The 26,457-nt window shown below is 46.5% G+C and overlaps 2 protein-coding genes across 2 annotated transcripts; one reads left to right on the top strand and one right to left on the bottom strand.

The window, feature by feature from the left end:
- Nucleotides 1–161: 161 nt before the first annotated feature.
- Nucleotides 162–6,340, top strand: PPM1M (protein phosphatase, Mg2+/Mn2+ dependent 1M; the record flags this gene model as incomplete). The annotated part of the gene is made up of 9 exons (XM_062632733.1): nucleotides 162–437; nucleotides 1,069–1,323; nucleotides 1,841–1,953; nucleotides 2,692–2,776; nucleotides 3,046–3,164; nucleotides 3,619–3,682; nucleotides 4,529–4,636; nucleotides 4,932–5,080; nucleotides 5,356–6,340. Coding segments are annotated over 9 exons (1,314 nt in total), but the record flags the coding sequence as incomplete, so codon positions are not given.
- Nucleotides 6,341–7,386: 1,046 nt separating this feature from the next.
- On the bottom strand, nucleotides 7,387–25,883 carry WDR82 (WD repeat domain 82). The gene is made up of 9 exons (XM_062632731.1): nucleotides 25,451–25,883; nucleotides 20,298–20,395; nucleotides 17,022–17,088; nucleotides 16,727–16,826; nucleotides 14,166–14,282; nucleotides 13,252–13,407; nucleotides 13,059–13,128; nucleotides 11,145–11,287; nucleotides 7,387–10,717 (listed from the first exon to the last, which is right to left on the bottom strand). The coding sequence occupies exons 1-9, from the start codon at nucleotides 25,609–25,611 to the stop codon at nucleotides 10,688–10,690; spliced, it is 942 nt and encodes a 313-aa protein (XP_062488715.1). The 5' UTR covers nucleotides 25,612–25,883; the 3' UTR covers nucleotides 7,387–10,687.
- Between the last annotated feature and the right edge of the window lie 574 nt (nucleotides 25,884–26,457).

Raw genomic sequence — 26,457 nt, 5'->3', positions numbered from 1 at the left:
AAATCAGTGGTGGTGGTTTTGCAATTCACTGTGTCATCAAGGAAATAGCACGGCGTGGGTTGCTGGCAAGGGCTTCCTGAGGCCAGGGTGCTCCATAACCACTCACTTGGCCCTGTGTCTGTGGCCAAGCCTTCCCCCCACATAAAGGACTTTTCATATAGATCCCCAGCAAAGAGATCCTTGACTTTGGAACAGGAGCATGGGGCTGGGAGGGGCAGGGTGCAGTTGTTTGCTGTGGCTGCAGAGCTCCTGGCACTGGGCTGGGAGCAGGCAAGGTGTCCACACACCTTACCTGGAGTGCTTGCACCCCCAGGGTTATCAATGCTGAGAAGTCAGAGTTCAATGAGGACCAGGCAGCCTGCTGCCAGATCAGCATCCGGAGGAGAGAGCCGGGCCTGGAGGAGGACGAGGAATGGCTGATCCTGTGCTCCACGCAGGTACAGCCCTCAGGCAGGCTGTGCTCACCCTGCTGCCAGGGACTGAGCTACAGAAATCACAGGGTTTCCCCATCAGTCCTACATGCTCACACCCTGAAATCCTTCTTTGGACACATTTAGGGGACAGATGTACCCGATGTCTGGCCAGCAAACACGCAGCTCTGCCTGTGCGTGCCATTTCTATTTGCATGGCCCATGCATTTGAGGTTGTCCAAGCCCTTTACTTGCTGCCCTCACCTTTTGTGTACTGTCTTGTCTCTGTCTCTGCTTTCAAGGGCCAGTGTGCATTGTCATCACTTAGGGACAGCAGCATGAGCCAGACACAGGGTGCACTTATGTAGGACTGACTCTGCCTTCCCTCTTGTAACATGCCCCTACACCACAGAGGAATAGAGCACGAGGGTGGGTGGCTGTGAGTCCAGCCACTAGAGCTCAGATGATGAACCTGGCAGAGCAGCACGTGGCATCACGAGTTTGAGCTGTGCAGGAGATAACTGCTGGCAGGGAGGGGTAGCTGGGGTGGGAAAGCTGGGCAAAACACGTGTAGTGATTTCCTGGCTGCGAGCCTGCCATCTGTACCATCTCCAGGTCTTTCCCCTGTTTACTGTCTTTTCCCTCTTCCTCACCGCAGTTTCTGACTGGTTACTACTGGGCACTGTTTGATGGCCACGGTGGCCCAGAAGCTGCCATCATTGCCTCCAACTATTTGCACTACTGCATCAAACAGAAGCTGGAGGAGGTTGTGGGAGGCATCACAGAGGCCCGGCCCCCCATGCATCTCAGTGGGCGCTGCGTCTGTGACAGTGACCCCCAGTTTGTGGAGGAGAAGCACATCCACGCACAAGACCTGGTGGTGGGAGCCCTGGAGAATGCCTTCCAGGAGTGTGTGAGTACCCCGTGCCCCAGGCAGTCAGTCTGTCCCTCCCTCCCCACTGCCCGGGGTGGGTACAGTCTGCAGTTCTGCAGCTCATGGAGCAGGCAGGAGCATTGAGCCAGATCTTTAAGCATCCTGAGATCACACTGGCTCAGCTGCCCAAGGTCTGCCTCAGACCTACTGCACATCAGCAATGCTGACCCATCTGTCTGTCTGCTAACACAAAGCTACAGCATCCCTGCTAATCTGCACCATGGGGATACATTTCTTTAGGGCTAGACCATGGCTAATGTCACACTGGTACAGCACATACAAGTGTGATATTTCCCCATCATGCTCCTAAAGTGGTCCTTAGTCCACTACTGAGAGCTTTGTTAGCTGTACCAAAGCAACATTGTCCTTGCTTGCATGGTTTCCCACAGCCCATCTGCAGGCAGTTTTGCTTCTGGATTTCTGCTGGGAGGCATGAGGCAGCTGCAGAAATCAGCAGCTCCACTGATTCACTTTCCAAACTTGTTTAAACCAACAGGATGAAGTCATAGGCCAGGAGATGGAAGCTACAAACCAGACCGGAGGCTGCACTGCTCTGGCTGCCCTTTATTTCCAAGGAAAGCTGTATGTGGCCAACGCTGGGGACAGCAGGTGAGCCATAATAAGAGGGGGAAGTTGCTGGGGGATGAGAAATGGGAGATAAGCAGAGTTTCCAACATCTTGTTCCGGTTTCAGCTGGGATAATTTGCTTCCTAGTAGCTGGCACAACGCTGTGTCTTGGATTTAGCATGAGAGCAATGTTGATAACACACAATGTTTTAGTTGTTGCTGAGCAGTGCTTACACTAAGTCAAGGACTTCCCAGTTTCTCACCCTACCCTGCCCCCCCAGTGAGCAGGCTGGGGGAGCACACGGGCAGGATAGCTGACCCAGAGCGTCAGAGCGAGCAGCACTGGTGTGTACCTAACAACTGGGTTAAACTGTGATGCTTATTTAAATCCTAGGGAAGGTAAATGTGCAACCCAGCCATTCTCTCCTGCCTGCCACAGGACCTGTTGGAAGGATGGGTGCTCTTGATGCCTCCTGGAAGGGTTTTCAGATTCAGATCCTCAAGAGCTTCCTCACTGGGCCATAGCCCACGATTCTTATAGCAGTGAGCTGTCATTGTCAAACCAGGCAAGCTCAGGTCTCTGCTGCAGCAGTGCAATTGCAGTGGAATTAAAATACACCAACATTTATGAACGTTTCTGGGTGCAGAGTTATTCTCTGGCATTGCTCTGCTGCTGGTTACCCTCAGCCCCACATCCGGCTAACACTGGGGTTTAGCCACAGTAAAAGGAAGGCTGCAAGGACAGACACAGTTCAGCTCTTTGCCTCTTCCCTCTTGCAGGGCGGTTCTTGTTCTGAAGGACAACATTGTGCCCATGAGCTGCGAGTTCACACCTGAGACAGAGAGGCAGCGAATCCAGCACTTGGTGAGTGACTCCTTCCACGCATGAGTCCAGCTGTGAGCTTCCCACTGGGGGCTTGTAGCAAGGAGGACCAGCTTTCCTCAAAGGCCAGTGTGTGGCCAGAATGTCACTGGGGACGAGATCCAACCGACAGCATCCAGGACGGGAGATGCTCATGTCCTCTTTGGAATGCGCTTTCCCAATTCTCTTCCGCTGCCAGGAGTGCCAGTCCCAAAGCACTGCTGTGCGGAAGCAGAACCTCTTCATCCTCAGATCTTCTTTCCCTCCTCCAGGCTTTTCTTTTCCCCAAGCTTCTGGGTGGCGAGTTCACGCGCTTCGAGTTTCCACGGAGGTTGAAGGGAGATGACGTGGGGCAGAAAGTCCTGTACCGGGATTACTTCATGGAGGGCTGGTGAGTCCTTTCTGCCTGAGGCTGCAGCACAGGGCAGCTTCACCTGCTCATAGTGATGGGGAGGTGAAGGAAAAAGGGCCATGCCCCACTGGTGAGAGCAGCGGGCTTGGTAGCGTGAAGCTGTGCCAGATAAAGCAAAGGTTGCTGTGAGCAGCCTCCCCCATGACTGAAGGGCTGAGGCCCTGGCAGAGCAGTTTGGGGACAGCCAAGATAATCCTTCACAAGGTGGGGCTGGTGCAGGTAGTCCTAGCCTGGTGCAGGTACTAGCTGGGGAGGAAGGGGAGAGGCAAAACCAGCTGGGTATTCAGCAAAGGGTCCTCTTCACTTAATCTGCTTCAGCAAGTCACTAAGGTGCCTGTGCGTGGGGGCAGCACAAGGGTTGAATCATGGCTCCGGCTGGGTTGTACCATCAGGTCAGAGAAATCCCAAATGAATAGTGACTTCTCTGTTCTAGGGGATACAAGACAGTGGAGAAAGCTGACCTCAAGTATCCTCTTGTCCATGGTCATGGGAAACAGGTAGCTTAATGCTTTACATACTGGGAAGGCAGAGGCGAGTCTGCTGGGGTCCTCAGTGCCCTGTCACTCACTGTCACACTCTGGGGCTCTCCAGCATGGTGCACTCCCACAGCCCCAGTACAGCAGCTCTCCTTGCTAGAACCATGCTGCCTGTAAGTGTAAACCAGAGCGCCCTGACAGCAGAGGGGTTGCACGCTCCCCCAGAGTACTTGCTAGCAGAGCAGACAGCCTTGAGCGAGGCTGGCCTTTCCTCATCTCCCCTTGCACACAAGAACCATTTCAGATGAGAACTTATTTCAGCATACAACTTTGGACTGTCTCCTCCAGCTCTAACTAGCACCTTTCCCACAAACCCATTTCCTTCAGGAGAGGCTGAGAAAAGGAGCCTGTAGAGGGAAGAAGACAGGGAGAAGCAACGACTGCACACATCCAGTGTCTGGGGTAGAGCAGAAAGCCCTGTCACCTACCCCAGCACTACAACCCACATGCTACCTTTTCAAGGAGAAAAGGACCCCCCTCAGTTTTCTTCCTCACCACCCCAAATCAAGAGCAAGATGCCACCATAAGCTTCCTGAGGTCTGTAGCATTACTCAGAGTACATGTAACTCCAGAGCACACCATGGGCCATCAGGAGCCACCCACATGCAGGCTGTCTCCACACTCACGCGGTGATGGTCATCGCTTCTCATCACTCCTCCATCCCTGATGTCTCATGGGGCTGTTCTGGGTGATGCTTGGAGAAAGGTCCTAAAGGCAACACACAGATCAGTCAGGACCAGCCACATGTCAGCCTTTAAAGGTGCTATGTTCTTATGTTTCAATACTGTTTTGCTCTGTTTGGGCCAGGCTCGCTTGCTGGGGACTCTGGCTGTCTCTCGAGGTCTGGGGGATCACCAGCTTGAAGTCATCGACACCAACATTGAAGTCAAACCTTTCCTCTCCTGCATCCCGAAGGTCAGTCACAGGAAATGGGAACTGCAGCATGGAATTAAACGTGTTGCTCATCCTCTGTAACACCCACCTTTTACAGATCTGGCAGGTTTTAGCCATGTCCTTTTTCCATCCCCCATCCATCTCTCAGCACGCTGCCAGAAAATCCTTCAGACAGAAGAATCTAGAAGCATAGCAGCAAGGGGATGTAAAAGATTCAAAGCACCCTGTTCCCACTTTGTCATCTCTGGGAAAAGTCATCTCCTACCACTCTGGTACATTGCAGGGACTGTCACTGATGTACTCCTGTGCTTTCCAGGTGAAAGTATTTGACTTTGCTCTGCATGACATTAAGGAAGATGATGTCCTCATCATGGCAACTGACGGTCTTTGGGATGTTTTGTGCAACAAAGAGGTAGCCCATATGGTCAGGAGCTTCCTTGAAGAAAACAGGACAGATCCTCACAGGTAACGGCAGCTTTGCCATTGTTTTCCCTTCCAAAGACCCTGGTCAAACCAAAACCATGCTGAGATCACTCTGGTTCTAGGTCAGCTCCAGCACCAACAAGCAGTCTTTTCTGTGACTCTGGAAACTGCATCCTAATCTTTCTCCATCCTAAAGAAACAAAGACAAAGCTGGTGTCTTAAAACAACCCTTCTATTTTGACAACAAAGCCACATCTCGATGTTCTGAAGGGAATAGTGATGTGTTAACCAAAACATTGCATTTTTTCCACCTACAGATTTTCAAAACTGGCCAGGTGTTTGGTATGCAGAGCAAGGGGAAAGAAGAGAGGCCACCAGTGGATGCTGGATGACAACCACGAGGCATCCTATGATGACATCTCTGTGTTTGTCATCCCACTGCACAACCGGGATGAGAACTGATTGTTTGCATAGGGCTCGGGCTCTCTGTGTCCCCTGCTGTGGTGCTGTTCAGCATCAACCAGGACTGAGGGATTTCTGCTGTGCATGTTCACTCTCTTCCAGTAAAACCATCTGCCATGGAACCTGAAAATGCACAGCCAGAGCTTAGCAGAAGATCAACAAGAACATTAGCTCCTTACGAACGTTTAAGAGGAACGCTCTGCAACAAAGCATTCCCCTCACTCCTTTCTCATTGTTAGGCCAAGGAGAAATTGCAAGGGGGGCCACACAAGCTGAATGGTACTACTTCCACAATCTTTGCAGCACAGTGAGACTCGAATCTCTGGTGACCCTTCTCCCTTTTTAATATTGAAGAATGAAGATCAGTTGAAATCCAGTCTCCAGAGCTGCCTTTTAATCAGACTTGAACTACAGTGTGTAAAACTGGATGCACCAGCATCATACCCATTTGCTGTAACTCAAGATGTACTGAAAACCCAGGAGCTGCTATGTAATGCCAATGCTGAGGCAGAGCCCAGACCTCTTGGGAAACCTGCCACGCGTAGGCAGCACCACCCTGAAACACGGGATGTTAGCAGATGAAGCCAGACATTGGCATCCAGGAGCCTCCTGTGTAAAGATACGTGCCTTACTGTGATTTGAGAGCAGTTAAGTATATTGGTACATAATGCAATGTACAGATTTCTAACAACTCGCTTGCCTTCACTTCCTCTGTTCGTTCAGGTCACTTCTGACAAAGCTGGTTTTGTAGCAGTAGCTCCAGTGAGAACCAAAGTGTTCCAAGTTCATCAGCTGATGTAGTAGAAGAGTTCAGAGTAAAATAAAACCCTTTTGTTTAAATCTGTTTGCAGTGCTGCACCTTGCACTCATTACAGCAGGAACAGCAGAGCAGGAGACATGCCAGAGTTGTGCCTTGAACTCCAAGGATCTCCTCCTCAACCCATTCATTAGCCAGGCAAATTCAGGTCTGGACAAGCTTTCCATCTCCCTGAGCCCTCACTTTGGGTTTCATCATTCATTCCACAAGTTGCAAGATTCCCTGGGGAAGCAGACAAACCTCAGCTCCTGCTTCAGTTGCACAAGGATGAAAAGTTCAAATAAAAATACTTCCCTCCCTCCCCCCCATGCATCTCTGATAGAAGTAAAACCTATCAGAGGTTTTACACATTCCTGAGAGGGAGAAAAACAGCCTTAGACAACTGCAGGGAGTTTCTGCTTTTTCTGGATTTGTCTTTGCCAAAACCCAGTTGGTCAACAGAAGTGTTCCCTCAGCAGGACTGCCCCAGGGACTGGGTGTCAGGAGATGATTTCCTGCAGTGGGAAGCCTGGACCCGGGAAAGAAGAGGCCTTTCATCTGCCTCCTTGTGGTTCAAGTGAGGAAGGGAACAAAAACCATTTCTCTCCAGTTTTGCTTTTCCCCCTAGAAGTTTAACCTGGAAACAATGCACAGGGTTTTACCCATGTTATCTTGGTGCTGGCTGCCAATCCCCTTAACAGCTGCTGTAATTATATACACACACACACACACACACACACTGACTTTAGTGATCCAGGTCTCCTGTTACTTCAAAACAAGCAGCTATTTCCCCACCTTCCTGCTGAGAAAGGGCTCTGCTCTTCCCTCCAGACCACAAGCTTCTGTGAACACCCCTCTACCTAGGGGTACTCAGCAAGTAGCTGTCTTCCCTATCCTGATGCATTCCTAGGCAAGAGAAACCTCCTTAAGGGGACAATTTATGTTGGAATAGCTCACAAGTTCCACTACAGAATTTCAGACATTCCAAAATGAAGGAACCTTTAAAAAACAAATGCGATTTTCCCCCTCTAAGAAACCAGCAAGTTGTATCACACAGAACAAATGCAGAATTTACAGCACTCGAGGGGTATCTCTACAAAATATTTATTAACAGCCACAACACTGAATTCTCCACATATGTAGTATTTTGTAACAAAGCAGAATTTGACTTTATGTATTTACACCCATCTGGCAGATACCACCTAGGAGTCAAACTCCCCATAACCAGCTCATGACCAAAGAGACCAATTTCCAAAAGGCTCACCAGGATCCGTGCCCCTAACCTGAAACCAAGGTGAAGTCTCTTAAAGTGCAAAGGTAGTCAGGAGGCATTGGAAAAGATACACTCCTGCTGCCAATTTTGTTCACTCAGTTGTTGCTGTGTCCTCCCAGCGCAGGGGCTGGGACATGAACTGAGGACATGGGAGCCTCAATTAAAGAGGAATCTCTTGAAGATTAACTTTTGAGAAGAGAATTACAGCCAAGATCTCCTGCAGCCCATATAGATGCAGCTCAGCCACCACCACTACTTATTTAGAGGTGGCCTCTTCAGTCACAATTCCACCTTGCTCTGAAGAAAGGTCTTTAGAGAAGCACATGGAAGCTAAAAGCTTTATTCGCCTTTCCCATCTAATCTTCTAGCAACACGTGATACTCCAGTTCCCTAACTGGATTGTTCCCTAACAATACTTGGCACATTTGAAAGGCAGGTGGAAAACACTCAGGTGCTACATCAACCGAGCAAGATGCCTCTGCGGACAGCAATCAGCCCTGGGAAGGCTTTAATTTTGAACTAGGCATTAGTGCCATGTTGTACACAAACTTGTACGTTTATCTTCACTCCCAAAAGCACTGATGTTCTTAAAGTACATGTCCTCCTAGATCAGTCCTTTGTTCCTCCTTTCTGTAAGATTTCATGCTGCAACGCACAATGTTTTACACCATGGCAAGTGGAAGAGAGCTGAAACACAGTCTTTAGACAAGTGCTCAAACCACATCAGCAAAGAGCATTTTCAGAGTAAGACTTCAAATGCTTCCCTGTCTGCTCACTTCCTCAAGCAACAGACTTGGTAAAACCCTGAAAGATGATCTGCTACTGAAAGTTTAACTCTTAAAATGCAATACAAACCCCAAACACCTGTAATGATACAAACCACTGCAAAATACGGCTGCTTTCATAAACACCAACAAAAAGGTAAAATAGCACCAAGCAGCCTGAAATGCAACAATACTGAGCTGAAGAGGCAGCTGCGGAAAGCAGTCAACTGGAGGACAGAGATAACCATCTCCCTTCCTGCTGGGCATTTATAGGTGACAGTGGGACAGCATGAATCTCATCTGCATCTCCAACAGCAGGCCTATTTGGCACAATGGGAAACAGCAGTCCACTGTTCCCTTTCCTTCTTCAGTCTGGAGGACAGCAAACTCACACAGCAGAACTGTGCCATCAGGAATGGCTCTCCTGTGGCAGCATCAGCAGCGGCAAGCCACAGAGCCTACGGAGGAGCTTCAACCACAGGAGTGATCCAAACATGAGGTTTATGGGAGTGTCCAGTGCCAGTCCTCCTGCTCACTGCCACAGGCAAACGCTGGAGCTCAGCACCTGCTGCTGCTTTAAAGGAACCAGCAGTGGAGAAATGCTCACTCCCCATCCCCAGCTCTTAGCACAGCACATTCCCACTGACAGGGACTGTGGAGAAAAAGTAAAACAGAAGCAGCTCCTCCTCCTGATTGACTTTTCCAGGGAGACATGCTCCAATTATATACAGGGCCCATCAGCTGAGTTGAACTTTGCTGCAACAGGAAACATCCAGACAACTGACCCAAGGTAAAATGCTTGAGCGTGGCTCTCCCGTACGGACTGGCACTTGAGAGCAGGGAGAACATGCCCATTCCTGTGCCTGTCACCTTACCAGCATATTACATTTAGGAATGTGGAAAGCACACATGACTGGGCGAGGGAAAGAATCAACTCTCCAAGCTGTGGCACAGCACATAAACCCAAGTCTGTTTGGAAAGGCAAGAACACAATGAATACCACATTTATACCGAGCCTGTCCCAGCCTGCTGACGGATGCATTTATCACTGCAGCACTGCAGGAAAAAGAAACTGGAACCAGGTATGAAGACCAGCTTGCCAACCTTTCCATGCCACTCGCACACAAGCCCCTCTGGAGCAGGGGAGCACATCTCTTCCAGCTCCGTATAGGGGTATTCCTCAGAGCAGGGCCGCAGCAAAGCAGCGTCAGCACAGTCACACATAAAATTTGTAAAACTCAGTTCTACCCAGGACGCATTGCTCTTTCAGAGCTATCACCCAAAACCTGCAGGACCTGTGACAAGATGCATGAACTAACCGTTTGTCAGCTTTATAAACGGGATGCAGGTCTATGCCAGGTGTGGGAAAAATTTAATGGGGCTTATTTACAAACCAGGAGGGGAAAACTGCACTGGTGGAGGTCAACAGCCTGGGCACCCCACAACACTGGCCCACATCATTTTTTTAATATCTAAAAGTAAAAAGTATGGCCCATTCCCACTGCCCTCCCCTCCCCCAGGTATTTACAAATGAGATCAGGCAAGATGATACATAAGGATGATGCACAGGCAGTCTGTGCTTTCAGTCTCGGTTTGGTTTCTCCACCTTCCTGCTGACAGGCTCCTTTATTGCTTGGGATACCAGCCGGACCTCATCAGTACTGTCTGTGCCCTCTGGGATGCTGGCACAGCAAACAGCAAGGAGGCTTTGGCAAGCTCTGGCAGTGGACAAAACCTGTATGGTTTGTTGTACACTAAATCGCCAAATGAAAGGATGACAGGTTGTATCATGTATATTTACAGTCACCCGCTCTTCCGGTGCATGTTCCACTGCAAGAGAATCCAGTATCTGCTGTGTAAGTTGAAAACTGTCAGTGTTCGTATTTGGCACAGAATTGACTTCCCATCTGTGGGCTGCAGTGAAACCAGAGATCCCAGATGTTAAAACTTGCACTTACGGGAAGGAACTCCACGTTCCACCTTGGAACATCAACAGCCTTGTGCACTTACAGAAAGAAAACACGCAATTACAGCTTAAAAAAATGCCACAAACATTTTGTAAATCAAACAGACTTCACTGCTCTTAGAAATAATATTGCGTCAGTTCCAACTTCAGCTGAAGCCTGCTGGGAACGGACTAGAAGGTTGTGTAGCATGCTGCTTTTGAACATGCTAGGAGGCTGAGTGGAGGAGTCCTTGCAAAGGAATGAGGCAAATAAAGGTAAGACATATGGAAACATACTCAGGAACAGGAATGCAGTCTAGGAGACTCGGGCAATTCCAATACTATGCTTGCAATAATGTGCTGCTGTTAGCAGTATGGGAGTCATCTGCCAGCAGCTTCAGTGTAGGAATTAGTCGTCGATAGTTGGCAACCAGAAGGCCTAGAGAAAAGGGAAGAAAGAACATCTTACAGAAAACAACTCTTTCCTGCAACACACTGCAGGAGCTGATCTCTGCTACCTTCTATAAGCATACAAGGAGAGACTACCAAAGAGGCAGCACTACTCTCCCAGCAGCTGAAGGGTACAGTCCTTGCTTTGGTTTGCTCTGCGTGCTCTCCAGAGCAAGCCAGTATTACACAAACTGAAAACACCAGCCATATGCAATAACCTAAAGAACTCATACTTCTGCATGTGCATTCACTCGCTGCTCTGCTTTCATGTGTATGTTCAAACACTGGCTTGCCAGGTCTGCTGCCCCGTGTATCTATTTGCCAGGTGAGGTGCAATCAAGGCAGAGAACAGGAGCCTGGCTCTCACCAAAGCCCAAGGAAATCGAGTTAGAAGGAACTTAAAACACTTTCCTTACCATATTGGAACATGCACTAGCAAAAGTCATGAATTTTGGATTGAACTGCAGACAGGTTATAGGGCCTGTGTGTTTCCCATCCAGCACAGCCACCTTCATTCCACTTTCCCCATTCCAAACATGAATCTTCCCATCCTCTGAACCTGCAGGCAGGAGTGGAAAATAAGATACTGAAGACACATGGGAGAGGCCAGCCGTGAAACTGAAGAACATTATGTTCTTTCTGTCAGAGAACTGCAGGAACAAGCATGCCTCATCTTCATAGTTTAAGCTTAAAAATTATCACTAGGCCACTTACAAAACATCACTTGAGTTTACACACTTTTATCCAAATGGCAGTTTATATATTTGCACTGCAGACACTCAACTACGCACCCCAGTGCAATGCTCTTCTGGTGAAGGGGTTTACAGCTATGGTCACCCAGAGCACAAGGAGAGCTGACAGCATCCAGCTGAGGAGGAAAAACCCATGCCAACGTGCACCAGTGTGCAAGAGGCCAAAAGCTGGTGTGAGAGTCATGGTTCACACAAGTTCCCAGTTCAGACAGAAGGAGATAATACTGCACTTGGTAGGCACAAAATCAAATCAAAGGCTTTACTGTTGAGGGTAACCACATTGCAATGCATTAGACCAAATACCAGAAGCTTCATTGGAGATGTCAACTCTCCACATTGCTACAACAGGACAGGTTTTTTTCCTTTAAAATGGCATTTTGCAAACTCTGAGGCTGAGCACTTACCATTTTTATAACTCAATTCTGCTCTAGCCTCATTTTAAATAAGGTTCCTAATAAAAAAAAGGCAAGGAATTTTCTTCTGTTTCTGTAGTTACAGCCCTCCAGGGAGGAAAAATTAAAAAACACAAGTTGTAACTTAACCACATGTAAAAACTGCACAAAATAAGTGTTCTGGAACTTCTTCCACTATAGTTTTCATTTGGAAGGGCACAACAGGAAGGTAAATATGTGCAATAAAGTGCTCTCCAGAGACAGACCCAACAAAGAACCCCACCCTTCTCTGGAATCAGGAAGTTCTCAGCTAGAACAAGAAAAAGCAGCTTTGCCAAGACCATCACTCATCCAGGAAAAATGAGGATCCAGATACCAATTACCACAGTTAAACATATTTCATGTACCAGCCATATAACTAAGAACAAAAAGAAGTGCTAGGAGAGGGCAGCACTACACAGATGAATCTGACTTGTGTTCACAGGTCCTGCTGGGCAGCAGAGTGCCTGAAGTGCTCACCCTGGGGGACCAACCTGCAGCATCAGGCTTTACAGCAGTGGCAACTGCTTTTTCCCACTCACTTCACTCAAGGGTCCCTCTCCCTGCAGGGTGAGGAAGGGGCCTGGGCCAGAGGAATCATACAGTTGGAGCCATCAGGCTGATGCCTACTGCTTCTATCAAGGGTTAAGCAGAGCTAGCTCCACAGACATGAACAAAACACAGCTGCCCCACATGTCACTGGGGCAGGACTACCCCCAAGGGCTGTACAAACACATCAGGCTACCAGACCCATCACCCAAGCACTGCTCATCAGGCAGTGAGGACAGACCACAACAGACAGCCCTGAAATGCTCTGAGGCAGCCCATGAGTGCACCAAAACCACAGGATGAGGATCACTGGCATAATTTATGACAGGTCTCCACACACTACAACAGTTTGTTTTCTTATCTTTTTTTGGAATAGTATTCCTACATAAAGGGAAAACTAAAAAGTATTTTTGCAGCCCATCTACATTCAGCCTAGAAAATGCTGAGTGAACTAACAAAACAAAACTGCCAATGCAAGGGAGGTTGACAGCTGCATTGTATTATTTAAATACATTCTGCTTCCCACATACAACTGAAGTCCTATGTAATACACCTAATTTCAGAGCACTGGAATTCTTTCCAAGAGGAATTATCTTACCTATCATGATGAACTGAGAGTCTGGGGTGAATGATGCCTCCAGTGTGACAGCCTTACTATTGTTATAACCCTGTGGCACAAAACAGGAGAATATGTAGCAGAGAGTGTGTCCACAGCCATCCCACAACCAAAGGGCACCTGTTCCCAAAACTAACACCAAGTTTCAAGCAGGTAGCCCAGGCAGCATGCTCACCCCAAATGTATGCAGGACAGCTCCTTTAAAGGCATCAATCAGCCGAATGAACCCTCCATTAGTTGATATGAGGATGAGTTTGCCGTCGTTACTAAACTTCAGGCCTGTCCACTCACATGTTCGATCATACTGCATCTTAAACGTAGCAAACGGCCCCTTCAAAGGAAAAATGGGAAATATGATGTGGACTCTGCACGCGTTGCTGTTGAGAGGCTGATTTTAGCCTTCAGCTGAGGAAACAGTTGGATTTTTCAAAAGAAAGTATTTAGTTCCAAGATACCAAAGGAAAGTCTCATGGCAAAAAGATGTCACTGCATGTGTAATATTCAAAGTATGAATCCACAGTTTCCACAGCAAAAAAGAGCCACAGTGGGGCACTTCAACACCCAGCAATTCCATACTCTACCACATTCAACAGCAGAAATTAATTTAAAGTAGGATGTTTTCTCACACGGGTGCTAAGTGAGGTTAGAGAAAAAGCTTGTGCCAGTGTTACTGTCATCTGACTTTTTAAAACCCATGGAACTAACTAAGCTTAGTGCTCAGCCAGTTCAGCTGCCACCCAATTATAGCCTCCATTGAAATTTCCATTCTTTCTGACAATTCTCCCTCCACCTTTGCTAGTGTTCTTCCAGAAATAGCAGCAAGGAAAACAAAAACTCCGCATCACAACAACAAGCCTAAACAGGGGTCTGGAACAGGTTAAAGAGTTATCAGAAGTAAACTTTAACACTGGTTCAAGAATGGGTTTCAGGATTTGGTGGCAGCATGCATCCTTTTCTGTCCAAGACATGTGCTGTCAAGCAAGCACCCCAGAGAGTAAGCTGGAGGAAAGAAATCCAGCCTCTGCGCAGAGAGTTTAGACTACTTCTTGGAGGCTAAAAAGCATAAGAAGTGATGTTAATGTAGCTCACCTTGTCAAAAGAACGGAGGTCATAAAGCTTCACCATTTCAGAATTGACTCCAGCAGCAAAAATCAACCCTTCTGGGTCAAAAGAACACACAGGCTTCCCTTGGAGATGCATTAAACCCTAGAAACCAGAAGGAGTCCAAATTATTTTGTGAAACTGATACATTTCTATCATCACCCTTTGAGCCCACTGTGAGCAGGACAGCAGCCTGTGTGTTGAACAACTTGATTTCAATCGTAAACGTTGAGGTTTCACTAAGGTTCAGAATTCAGCTTCTCAAAAGCAAGTCTGACTACTTCAGGTGACCATATGGAGCTTCCAGTTTGCTGCAATGATGAAGTTTACATTAGACTAAATAAAGACCTCATTTGAGCTCACATCCACTCAAAAAGTTCCCAGAGAAGGGAGGATGATGTGGCTGTATCAATAACCACACCAGACAGCATCACAAAACACTGCTGCTGAGACTGACAGCAATGCTCTACCAGTGATGGTTGTGAAGGAGGGGAAAAAAGGGTAATTTGAAAGCAAGTACAAACAGCTCCAGAGAGCACCACTGCTTAACTATCCCTGCCTGCTTAATGAAAACTCAAACTTGCTGGAAGCCAACACATCTTACATATTAAAATTGACAGATTACTATCAGTGCTTATTTTTAATGTCAATTTTTCCTTAACTCACATCGTAGAAAAGACTTGAGAAAAATTTGGTAAAGGCAACAAGATACATGATTTTTGTATCCTGACTGGCAGGTCTGTGTGTGTTGGCCAAATGTCTTTATGTAACTGTATGCACATGAACGTATTGTCAATTCAAAGAAAGATCTGATCTTATTTAAGAAGCTTCTGCATTTCTGAAATATCATTCTTCTTGGAGACATTACTACTACTATCTTCCCAATTGAAGCCACTTTCCCCTGTGATGTCTGAGGCCTGAGCTGTAAGGTAGCCTTGCAAGTGGGGCATCTCTGGATTGCCGATGACATTTCCAGGCGGTACGGCTGCCACCTCATGGGCAAACTGAAAGTTACAAGTGACGCTTCCTAAACCGGTTTCCCAAACTTTGCAGGACACAGCTTCCTGTCACAAGTCCTAGTTTTACCACTCTTACAACTACAGGCTACAGAACTGCTTCTGAATTTACCACCTTGTCTCATCTGTAGCAACTCTGAGACCGAGTTTCATCCCAAGGGAAACTTACACACTGGCATTAAAGGCACAAGTCCCAGAGAAAGGCAAAATTAACATGTCATAAAGACCTTGGTGTGGTTTTAAAACAGTTAAAACTATTTTGTAAGAAATACAACCTTTTCTTCATGTTGCATTTACAGTTACATCACCTGCAATAAGTAAACAGTCTTCTTTCATTAGCAAAATGGTCCTAGTGAGACAGGAAAATGAGAGCACAACGCTACATAGAACCATAGAATAGTCAGGGTTGGCAAGGACCTTAAGATCGTATAGTTCCAACCCCCCTGCCATGGGCAGGGACACCACACACTACACCATGTCACCCAAGGCTCTGTCGAACCTGGCCTTGAACACTGCCAGGGATGGAGCATTTATCACTTCTTTGGGCAACCCCTTCCAGTGCTTCACCACCCAACTTCTTCCTTACATCTAACTTGAATTCCCCTGTTTAAGTTTGAACCCGTTACCCCTTGTCCTACCACTATAGTCCCCCCTTCAGCATCCTTGTAGCCCCCTTCAGATACTGGGGGGCTGCTATGTGATCTCAACACAGCATTCTCTTCTCCAGGCTTAACAGCTCCAACTTTCTCAGCCTGTCTTCATACGGGAGGTGCTCCAGTCCCCTGATGATCCTCATGGCCCTCCTTTATCACAATACTCCAAGTGGGGTCCCACAAAAGCAGAGTAGAGGGGTAGGATCACCTCCTTCAACCTGCTGGTCAGCAGCTCAATAAAAGGCAGATTCTAACCCTAGTCTTTCATTCCCGACCTTGCTGATAGCTCTGGTACTTCTCTCAGCTCACACAAGCCTGCTTCCACTTAATGTAAAATACTCCATCAAAAAAGGAAATAAACCCAAAAGTTCTGCCTTGCTAGAAAGTTCAATCTGCTCACAAACAGGTCTGATGAACAACAAAGGTGATGCAAGGAGGGGTAGGCCATATGGCTGCTGTGTTACCTTAGATCATCAGTTTGTTCACATTTCGTTGCATCAAGTCTTCAATTTTAAACACACACTATAACACTCAGGCAAGATGCATTCCTAACCCAGGAGAGATGCCAGCAAAGAGAGGACACTCTGCACACGGTAGCAGCCTGACAACACCCAGCTCTCCTCTGGTTTCATCAGCTGTGGATGTTATTTCTTGCTCTTCCCAGCACCTCTTCAGCAGAGCCATAGGTGAAAGTGAGTGGTGTTACACAACGCAACTGCAGATTTCTGATCCAGGCTCCCACAGCATTCCAGGAAGGTGTCAACACTAAACCAGCAGCAGACATTCCTGGCAGTTTTTCTGTTTTATAAGTAGCCCATGTCCATTTTTCAACCTTTAACTGAAAAGGCAACTTCCTACGTACATGAATTTGATATCCTACCTGGCAATTTGGAGAGCGGAGATCCCAAAGTCGAATAGTTTTATCAAGGGATCCAGAAATAAAAGTGTCATCCACTGGAGACATTGAAAGAGCAACAACTCTGCAACACAGAAGACCACATGCGTTAGACACACAAAAGAAATAAACAGAACAACACCTACACAACAGCTGTGTACAAGCTTGTAATTGCCATGAACACAAAGCAAAAACTGGAGTGAACTAACCGTACCATAACTCAAGCTCATTACAATCACTATTTCAACTTCTCCTGCACTGCCTCCAAGCCACATCTTACCTTTTTGTATGCCCTGGAAAATAGCGAATGTATTTGTTGTCATGCAGGGAAAGGTATCGGATTGTATCTGAAACCAGAAACAAACCAAAAGCTTCATTACACCACAAATCCAACATTATCTCAAAGTGGTCACACAGTAAACTTGCTTCCCACACAGTAATCTTGCCACAGCGAGTAAGTCTGGTCATCTGATTTCAAGTCAAGCTTTCAAACAGAATCGAGTTAGAAACAGACACAAAACAACTTGTTTTTCACGGCAGGAATGGAAATCAGGCACCAGAAAAAGATACTTCCCACAGCCTGAAGTTGTATTACATCTTAATGGTAAACTGTCGGATGATTAATGCAAGTTAATTTCAAAGTGCTAAAGTTTAAGTACCAGCACATTTTATTCCATCATTCTCACAAAACTGGGAGTATCAAATTAGGAAGTTGATACTACCACCATTTTTTTTTGCATACAGCTGTCTTATCTATGTACACATCCAGCAAAGAAGTCTCCCAACTAAACGGTAAGCACAGGTAATGTGTGAATGTGCATTTACGGGGAAGAGAAGATAAAACATGAACTTTGAAGTCAGGTCAAGACTGACAACCAACAGCTTCACACATTCTTGGCACCTAGAGCAGCTAAGATTTAGGATGAGGACAGAGGAATAATCTAAAGCTCAGTCCACTTAAAGCAGTCTTAAAAACAAACCGAGTAAATCAGAGCAGCACCACATTTCCCAAGGGATAATTTTATTGAGTACAGATGAACATACCAAGAGTAGTCCACAATTTTAGAAGATGCTGTTGAGACCTTCATCCAAGATTAAAAGAAAGGAAACAATTAATGCACAGAAGCCGCTTTTTTATCTTTATGTGCAGAGGCCTCTGAGTGATGAAACATTAAGAGCACAGCTAAAACCTCAAAGTAGTACCAGCAAAATCCCTTCTCACACCAGTTGGAAGACACTGGTTTAAGCAGTTGCTGGATGGAAGAGATTTGCATTTTGTACCTGCACTACACATTGACTTCATACTGCTGGAACAAGCCCTGCTAAGGCTCCACAGATAAACTCAGGGAAAAGGACATTTTTACTTTTTCTTGAAAGAACAAGAACCAAGAGGATGCAAGATGGTCACTCTCATACTCATACAGGCTACTGTGTTCAGAAGTTTTTGAAAGGCTCATTCAGCATATTTAGTTTCTGTGAAAAAAAGATCAAGTTGCTGTTGATTTTTTTTGCCTGAGGTTTCACGCGAAGCTGACAGCACAGTTCTGGACCACTCTCCTGTACCTGACAAGAAAACTAAAGGTGATTGATCAAACTGGAAAAACATGCTGGTGACACACCACTCTGAAAGGCTCTAAGTGACCTGAGGTGACTGTCCAAACCACAAACCCCCAAGACAGCATCACATCTCATCACAGCCAGACCCGACATACTTCAAGCCTGCTGTTAAAACATATCTCTAGTTTTTCCTGCAAGAACTGTCATTACCTGGAGCATCCATGCAGAACTTCGTCTTCCTTGATAAAGAGGAAGCACTGGGGAACTGTGATCCTTTGTCAGCCTGTTTGTTGGCAGTGCTCTGTCCCAGGCAAGGCAGTGGCCTGTACAGTTATCTCCTGTACCGGGTGGTATCATAGACCCTCAAACTGTACAAACTACTACCTCAGCCTGGAATCAGGCAAGAGGAACGGGGTTCAAAGATCTTGAGGAAATCTTCAGAAGTAAAACTCCGACACATAAAATGCATGCAGCAAGCACCAGCACTCCTGTAACACGTTCCTGGGTTAATTTTCCCTCCAGATAACTGTAACATGTTGAATACAATGCATCTTCCCCAAGACTGCATGCATTAGGGACCACAGAGTACGTGGACCCCTACAGAACACACTGCTGGTTTTATTAGGCTTATGGTTTATAACAGCAACAAATACTTTCACATTCTATCTTTTTCTTTTCTTCTCATCAAGTATTTATCATAATACAACCCTGCAGGATGAATCCTCTTATGTTTTAGCTCCTGAAAGGCTTACCAGTGCTTATAAACAAAAATTAAGAACTCAAAATGGCATTAAAAATGCTTCATTAAATGGTTGTTATTTAATTGTAAATTAGAGCCAAGTCAGAAATGTAGCATAAAAGTAATGATTTAATTAAAAAAGATAGTAAGTAGGCTATGAAACAGACTAAAAAGGCAAGCGTTTCCTATCACACTTTTAATCCTTTCACACCATTAAATCCAATTCCATTGGAAACTCTCTTGTTCTTCTAGTTTCAGGCCCTGCTTGTTCTAGTTTCACTTGACTTCCTAACTCAACTTCCATGTGCTCTAAACTCACATTTCTTTAACTTCCTCAGGTAACCTAGCACACACCACAAGGCATCAGTATCTCTACTGTCAACATCTATCTCTGCAAAGGAAAAACCAAAACCAAACCACTACTACAGAAATGATTGAGAGTTGACAAATAGTGTTAAAACCCATTTGTAAAGTGCTGTGCTAAGAGATTTGTTCACTGGAAAACTCTCAAAGACTGATTACAACAAACAAAACTGAGACAGAATTTGAAATGAACACTAGCTATTTCCAACCTTAGGAAGAATTAATGTAGCTATCATTGTGAACAGTGCCAGTTCTTAAATTTGTATTTTAAACAGAAATAGGCTAATAAAGAGCCTGTCACAAGCTCTACAAGCTCTTCAATGTCACTGATTTACAGAGCGTGGCTACCAGAGACACTGACTGGGTAGAAATAACATGAAAATGGGTGTTCTGTCTATTACATGCAAAAAAACAGATTAATAGAAGCAAAGGCAATCTCAGAAAAGCTCTGTGACCTCCTTCCTCCAGGGTTGGTGGTGATCTGCTGAGCTACCTGAACTTCCTGCCCTCCCTTCCTCTGCAGTTGACGTGTGTGTGCACCACAGCGACAGTGTGTAGTCCACCTTCTGCCACATGCCCCTTTTGCCTCATTTCACATGTAAGAAAGTAAGGCTGATGGCACTGGTATCAAACAGCAAAGTGAACAACAGAATATCACACTAATAATGTTTAATCCCTTAGTTATTGCAGGAATGAACAAAACTTACATCAGCATGCCCGAGGGAATATCGCAGAGCTGTGCATTACAGTTGAACATTAATTCCCCTGTTTCTGACAGCGCGTTTATCACTAATAAGTTGTTGGGGCTTTTTTCCCAGCTTTTTAGAGCTACTTATCCAGGCATGTAGTTTTAAGCGAAAGGAGATTAAAAAGACTCAACTCCAGTGGATCACTTACCATCTATTTTGTTGGAGCTGTACACAACAGTGTTGGCAGCATGTGTGTACCTGATGAGGTCCACTCCATACTTCTTACTGTACAATGTTCTCTTCGGTCTGTCAGAAGGAAGGAGAAATAATTGTACTCACTGCAACAAAAAGCTCAAACTCACCACATTAACAAGGCCTGCCTTCAGTGAGCTATTACAAGACTGTTTCAAGTAGTCAGATGTTTTTATACAAAGAAAGAAAAGCTTTTGTATTTGATTCTCAAACAAGCACCTTGGTGCTTTCTCCAAGACTATCCCCGGGCTTGAGGTTTCCTCTAACACCTGCAAAATGCACTTCTGTGCCTCCTCCAAAAATTCTTTTCCCCATGATGTCTACTGTAAAAAGATTACAAGGAGGAAGCATGTCAGGCAGCACTGTCTCATCATTCCCTTGCCCACCCAAATCTCTCATTTATCTGCTACTTATTTTAGATGTGAATAATTTGTCTTTTTGTTCTGTGTTACTTCAAAACCTAGAACAGCAGGTCTCATTCAGACTAGGGCTTCTCAGCATTAACACAAACACACACGTATATACCAGTAGTCTATAAAAGCAACAGCAACACAGGGACTCTCAGACTGCTGGAGAATTATACTCATATCCAACCTTAATTAAATCATGAAACTGATATGTAACATTTTGCAACAGCATTAAAGACATTCTAGTGAGAGTGAAGACAACATAGGGCTCAATTTTGGGGGTCTGCTAAGCAGGTACTAGAAATTTAAACTGCAAATAAACTTAGAGGCAGCTGGTTAATAAGAATACCTTGCAGCAGTGCCTGTTAAAGCATTGTAAGGTCTCTAGCAGCCTCCTTCCCCTTTCTTCTTAACTGAGCTAAGCAGAGAGGTTCCAAAGCTGGGCAATGAACCAAGAGGGGTAACGATCAACACCAGAAAACATACAATCTCGTCCAGGAGTTATTTTTAATCCAGAAATTCGTAACTCTGGTTATTACACCAGCCCACAGAATATTCTACCAACACAAACCAAAGACAACTGCATCAGAATGGAAACAAACAGCAGGAGCGGTTTAAACCAACACTGCTGCCAAGAGAAAAGTTTCAGACTACACCCTCAGACAAGGTATTTCTAAAATGCTCAACTCTCTCTTGTTTTCATTAGCCTCAAACTGACACACCCAAATAAGAGCATGAGTTGGAGACTTCTCACATCAGAACAGAAAAAGGCATTAATTCTTAAAGATTAATTCTCAACCAGCAGAAGCCACAGTGCTTTGACTTCAAGCAAACTTGCTGGGGACAAGCTCCCATTAGCTGAAAGCCAACACAGCACATGTAACAAAACCCCACAGACCACCTGTACCACTCAGACCAAATCTCAATAGGTCTTTCCCCATTTAAGTAGATTCTTAAATCAATTTTGAGATGCAAACATGCTACAAACTGAAAGCAACACACCAAATGTAAACGTAGACACTAAAGTTCTGTAACATTATGCCTGACACACTTCCCAATGCTGCTCTCTGTAGTTACCTCAACTATGCCGTTGACCATATTGCAGAAAAAACCTCAAACAATTAAAAAACCCACCAACCTCAAAACATACCAAGACTCTCATGTCTAGTCTGGCTCTTCTTTATCTAAGAGAAATTTAAAGTGGAGAAGCTCAGAAAATAAAGACTGACAGATGGACAAAAGCACATTTACCAAAAAGGAGAAAAGAAAGAACTTTCGTGTTTTAAGAAAGGTGAAGTTTTCATGTAAGCTGATACAAGCAGAAGCATGTTACTTCACACACGACTGACTGCCTGTTCCCAATCCACTACTTAAACACACAAACAAGAAGACCAAGCTTTACATATTTTTAAGCAAATTGCAAAACGCAACTCGAAGTTTAAGGTTAATGTAGTCAGCACACCTGAAGCCAAACAATACTGCCAAAAAGTACTTCCTAAGATCACAGACAGAAATGCTATGCAGACGAAACAAAACACAGGAGAGGTCTGTAACATTATCAGTGACTTGGTTTGAATCACTACTACTGCAGGTAAAAACCCATCATACAAAACCAGGCTCACTGGGATGTATAGTAAACACCACAGCTTGGTGGGAGTACAGATTCACCACCTCTTTATTTGTGTAATATACTAAATATAAATATATAGATATAGATAGATAGATAATATACTAAAATACAAGCTAAGCCTTTGCCAGTCCACCATTATATCATTCCAGGGTGGGAAATTTGCAGCAAGGAGCTTCCTGCTCCGAGACTCAAGGACTGCTGTACATCCCAGAGCATAACTCCATTCTAAAAGCTTTCAGAGTTCACTCCCGAGCACAACAGTCCCAGGTGAGCCTCTTCCATTACGCTTTAGAGCCAGCCTACGATGGAGGTAGTCAGTGAAGCAGAATGGGTTAAAAATAATAGCAATTTAGTTGTTTACACATTTTGAACTAGACATGCAATCGCGGGTCTAAAATTACAGTATGCTCATGAAGAAGCAGGACTATTTTTTCAAGCTTGTTGCCGAAACTCAGAATATCATGATAAGGTAATCTGTGTTTCAAGATCACCTTGTTCTGTCAGCCCGTGGCTACGCATCACTGTTTAAACTGTTCTAACACTTTCAGAAACTGAAGTTCATTGAGATGGGGCTTGGCCATGCTGGTAATGACTGGTGTAGCTGTATGGCTCATTTTGGTACAGCAAAGCAAAGCAAACGAGAGCGTGTACCTAAAGCATAACCAAACAGTTGCATTTTAATTCTACCTGCAGAGCTGCTCGTTAACAGGAAAACAAACAAACCGAGGAAATCTTGCCACTTTCACATGGGGAAAGTGTCAACATTCAGATCATTTGATGAAGCAGGGCATCTTGTACTGAGACCCAGCAAGCAGGATATTTCCTCCTGGCCACTGTATTCGTTAGCAAATCGCATACTGAAAGTGAGTTTAAGGCCCTTGAAATGGTGATTTAAGAAAAAAAAAAAACAGCACCCCACAGTCATAAACTATAGGCCTAGAACTGCCAAATCCCACTATGTTACAAAGCTCATTCTCATATTTGATTCTTTGTCTCTACATGAATATCCAGTGACAACACACAGCTAAAACTTTCCAGGTGAGTGAAAAAGCAGGTCCTCTAAAAATTACAGCTACACTTTTAAGTCAACTGACAGTACGTGAGAAACCTTCAAATTAATTTTAGAACCACTAGAGAAATGCCTCTTTGCAGCAGGGGTTACCTTGATGAAACTACTCTCGTTGCCCTGTAGCACTGCAGCATCAACCATCGATCTTCTGCCATTTAACTTAATTAAAGCAAACCCTCTGCCTGCAAAGTATACAGCAGGTCTAGACAGAGATAGGGATGAAAGCACCAAATGCCTCTCAACCCATCAAACTGTTCTTTAAGAGTTTGAAAGAGGAAAAGTAATCAATACCATCTGCATTAACATCACTCAGCCCTTCTACTATCGTATATGATTAGGCTCTAGAATACAATCCGTTGCAGACACCATATGTATAAAGTTACCTAGTCTGAATCATTTCAAATGAGTTTACTCTTATCAGACGGGGAAGACAAACAACTTTAATGTGTAAAGCAAGTAAACCAAATAGATGTGCAAAATAACATATTATAAGTGGTCTACAAAATTAGGAGAGCATGCAGGATGCAATCTTTCAAACACAGCAAGCATGATGTCTCAGCCTGCTTGAAAAAGCAGAATTAAGAATACCTGGTTTACTAAAAAATATAGTGACACTGACACATCTACCACCTGGCACTCCCAAGCCATTTCTTTTTCATTCCTGCACTATCCTATCCACTTTATTCTCTCTCCTGCAATCCACATGCTTGGTTTTCTTTCACTTTCTGTATGTATATGGCCTAATTTTAAATAAAGCAAAACAAACAAAAACCTCAGAGTTACATCTCTTGACCAAGCAGCACAAGAAAATTAAGACTTAAAAGAATTTAAAGCAGCCAAACGCATACCTGTACCAACTGAGAAAGATTTTAATAGAATAATGACATCATTTGGCTCAGTTTGTTCCAACTCTCATAGAATACAAATGCCTCTTGCATAGTTTCCAAGACATCAACTGCAAGTGTTACTAGTGGCCTTATCTGCATGTTTTTCTCCTCTGAACAAGAACACCACACCTCAAGTGCTGTGCAAGTTTCTGGGGGCTTATCTGCAGAACAGGATGAGCATCTTGCGATCAACGAAAGAAGAAAGATAAACTGGACAACTCTGATCAGTGAGAAACACACATACCTTAATTCATTGCCCTCAAGTAAGCGAAACCAATATACACCTTGATGGATTAAATATAAGTTAAGACAACCTCTGAAGACACATGCAAATCACACAGGTATTTTAGCTGTGCTTTACGGATGAAAACAACTAGAGAAAAGCACAAAGGACCACCTTTATCTGCAACATTGCCAGACACAGTTTGAAGTAAAACACCACCGAGTTTTTCAAAGTTACACTAAACACACACCACACCATCTTCACCTTTTGGCTTAAAGCATTTATCCAAGAAGTTACAGTCTAATTAGGTTATTTAAAAAGGCACATCTGTAGACTGCTCAGAGCAACTGCTTCAATTTTAATTAGTAAGGCTTCAGCCCAGAGAAGCCCGGGATGTCAGTCTGTCTCTAACCCCCCCCCCCCGAAGCCTGGAAACGTGAACAGTCTCAGCCCCTTCAGCTAAACCACTATTCGGTTCTCACGGCAGTGACCTCTTGGGAAATTTACCATCGCTGGCTCCAGCCACACCACTGGATCCAGCCTATCAGAGATAACAGGCACAGAAACCCACACCGCAGACAAAACCATGCTGCTCCCATCCCTGCGCCCCAATTTAACCCTTTATACCCTCCCCTCCGGCCCCGCCGCGTCAGACGTCGCTGCAGTCCCACTCTGAAACCTGCACTAAAAATCCACACAAGAAAAGCTGCAACCCGCACCGCTCACGGGCCGGGGGGGCCGCACCGCTGCGGAGCCAGCCACAGCTTCTCCCCGAAGGCGGCAACGGGCACAGCCGACCGCAACCGGCGCCCCTCACTGCCCCGCCCCAGGAGCTCCCGCAGGCACCCCTCCCGCGGCGGCCGAGTGGGGCAGGCCGGGCCCCCGCCACTCACTTGCCCTCCTGGCAGTCGTAGAGAACGATGGAGTCGTCGTCGCTGCTAGAGATGACGGTCTCGCCGTTGGGGCTGAAGTCGAAGCAGTTGATCTTATCCGAGTTCTCGCGGAACACCTTGGCCACACGGAAGCTCCGCAGCACGTTGTCCGTCAGCTTCATTCCGCCGCCGGGCCGGGCCGCGCCGCGCCGAGGGCGGCGGCGCTGAGGAGGAGCCGGGCGGGGCTCCTAGCGGTGGCGGCGGCTGCGGGAGCGGGCGGGCAGGGCCTCGCGGGGCGCCGGGGACCAGGCAGGGGGCAGCAGAAGGGGGCAGGAGGGATCGGCGGGGCCGGGCGGCACCCTCCGGCTGAGCTCGGCCCACTCAGGCCGCAGGGACGCGGCTGCTCCTCATTGTGTCCGCCATCTTGCTGCTCGGGGAACGGCAGCGAGCGGCGCGCTGGGCACCACGGGAAGGGGAAGGGGGAGAGCGGGCGGCGAGCACTGCCTGCTGGGATAGGGGAGAAGGCCGCGGTGGGGGTGGCCCGTGCCCGGCAGCCATGTTGAGTGCGGCGGGAAGGTCCTCCCGGGCCGCGGACGGATGGGGGTCGGGGTCGGGGTCGGGAAGGGGCAGCCCGGGGCTGGCGGCACCCACCGGGCCGGGCGGGGCGGGGGAAGCCGCGCTGAGGGCGTGACATCATCCCGAAGGGCGGGCAACGGCTTCGAGCCGCTGGGCTGCGCGGGAGCGCGTCACTTCCGGTGCCGGGCAACGCTGGAGCCGCGCCGCTGCAGCACGTGAGGTGCGGGCGCGCCCCCGCCGCCGGCGGAACGCGTTCCCCGCGGCAGCTTCCGAGGGAGCCGGGGGGAAGCGGCGGAACGCGGGCTCGTCTGGTCGGGGGGGCCGGGGCGTCCCCAGGGATCCGCCCCGGGAGCGCGTCTCGCGGGTGTTTGAGCCGTGTCCCCCTCCTTCAGGCACAGGTCCGGCCGCCTCGCTTTGTGCCCCTGCCTTCATAGGACCACGCAAGTGTTCGG

The sequence above is a fragment of the Pezoporus occidentalis genome, unplaced genomic scaffold (assembly GCF_034315485.1).
Source record: "Pezoporus occidentalis ecotype Australia unplaced genomic scaffold, CSIRO_AGI_Poc_V1 ctg395, whole genome shotgun sequence".
In the NCBI taxonomy this organism is placed as follows: Eukaryota; Metazoa; Chordata; class Aves; order Psittaciformes; family Psittacidae; genus Pezoporus; species Pezoporus occidentalis.
The sequence above is the reverse complement of the archived record's forward strand: the minus strand, read 5'-3'. Positions and strand labels throughout refer to the sequence as shown.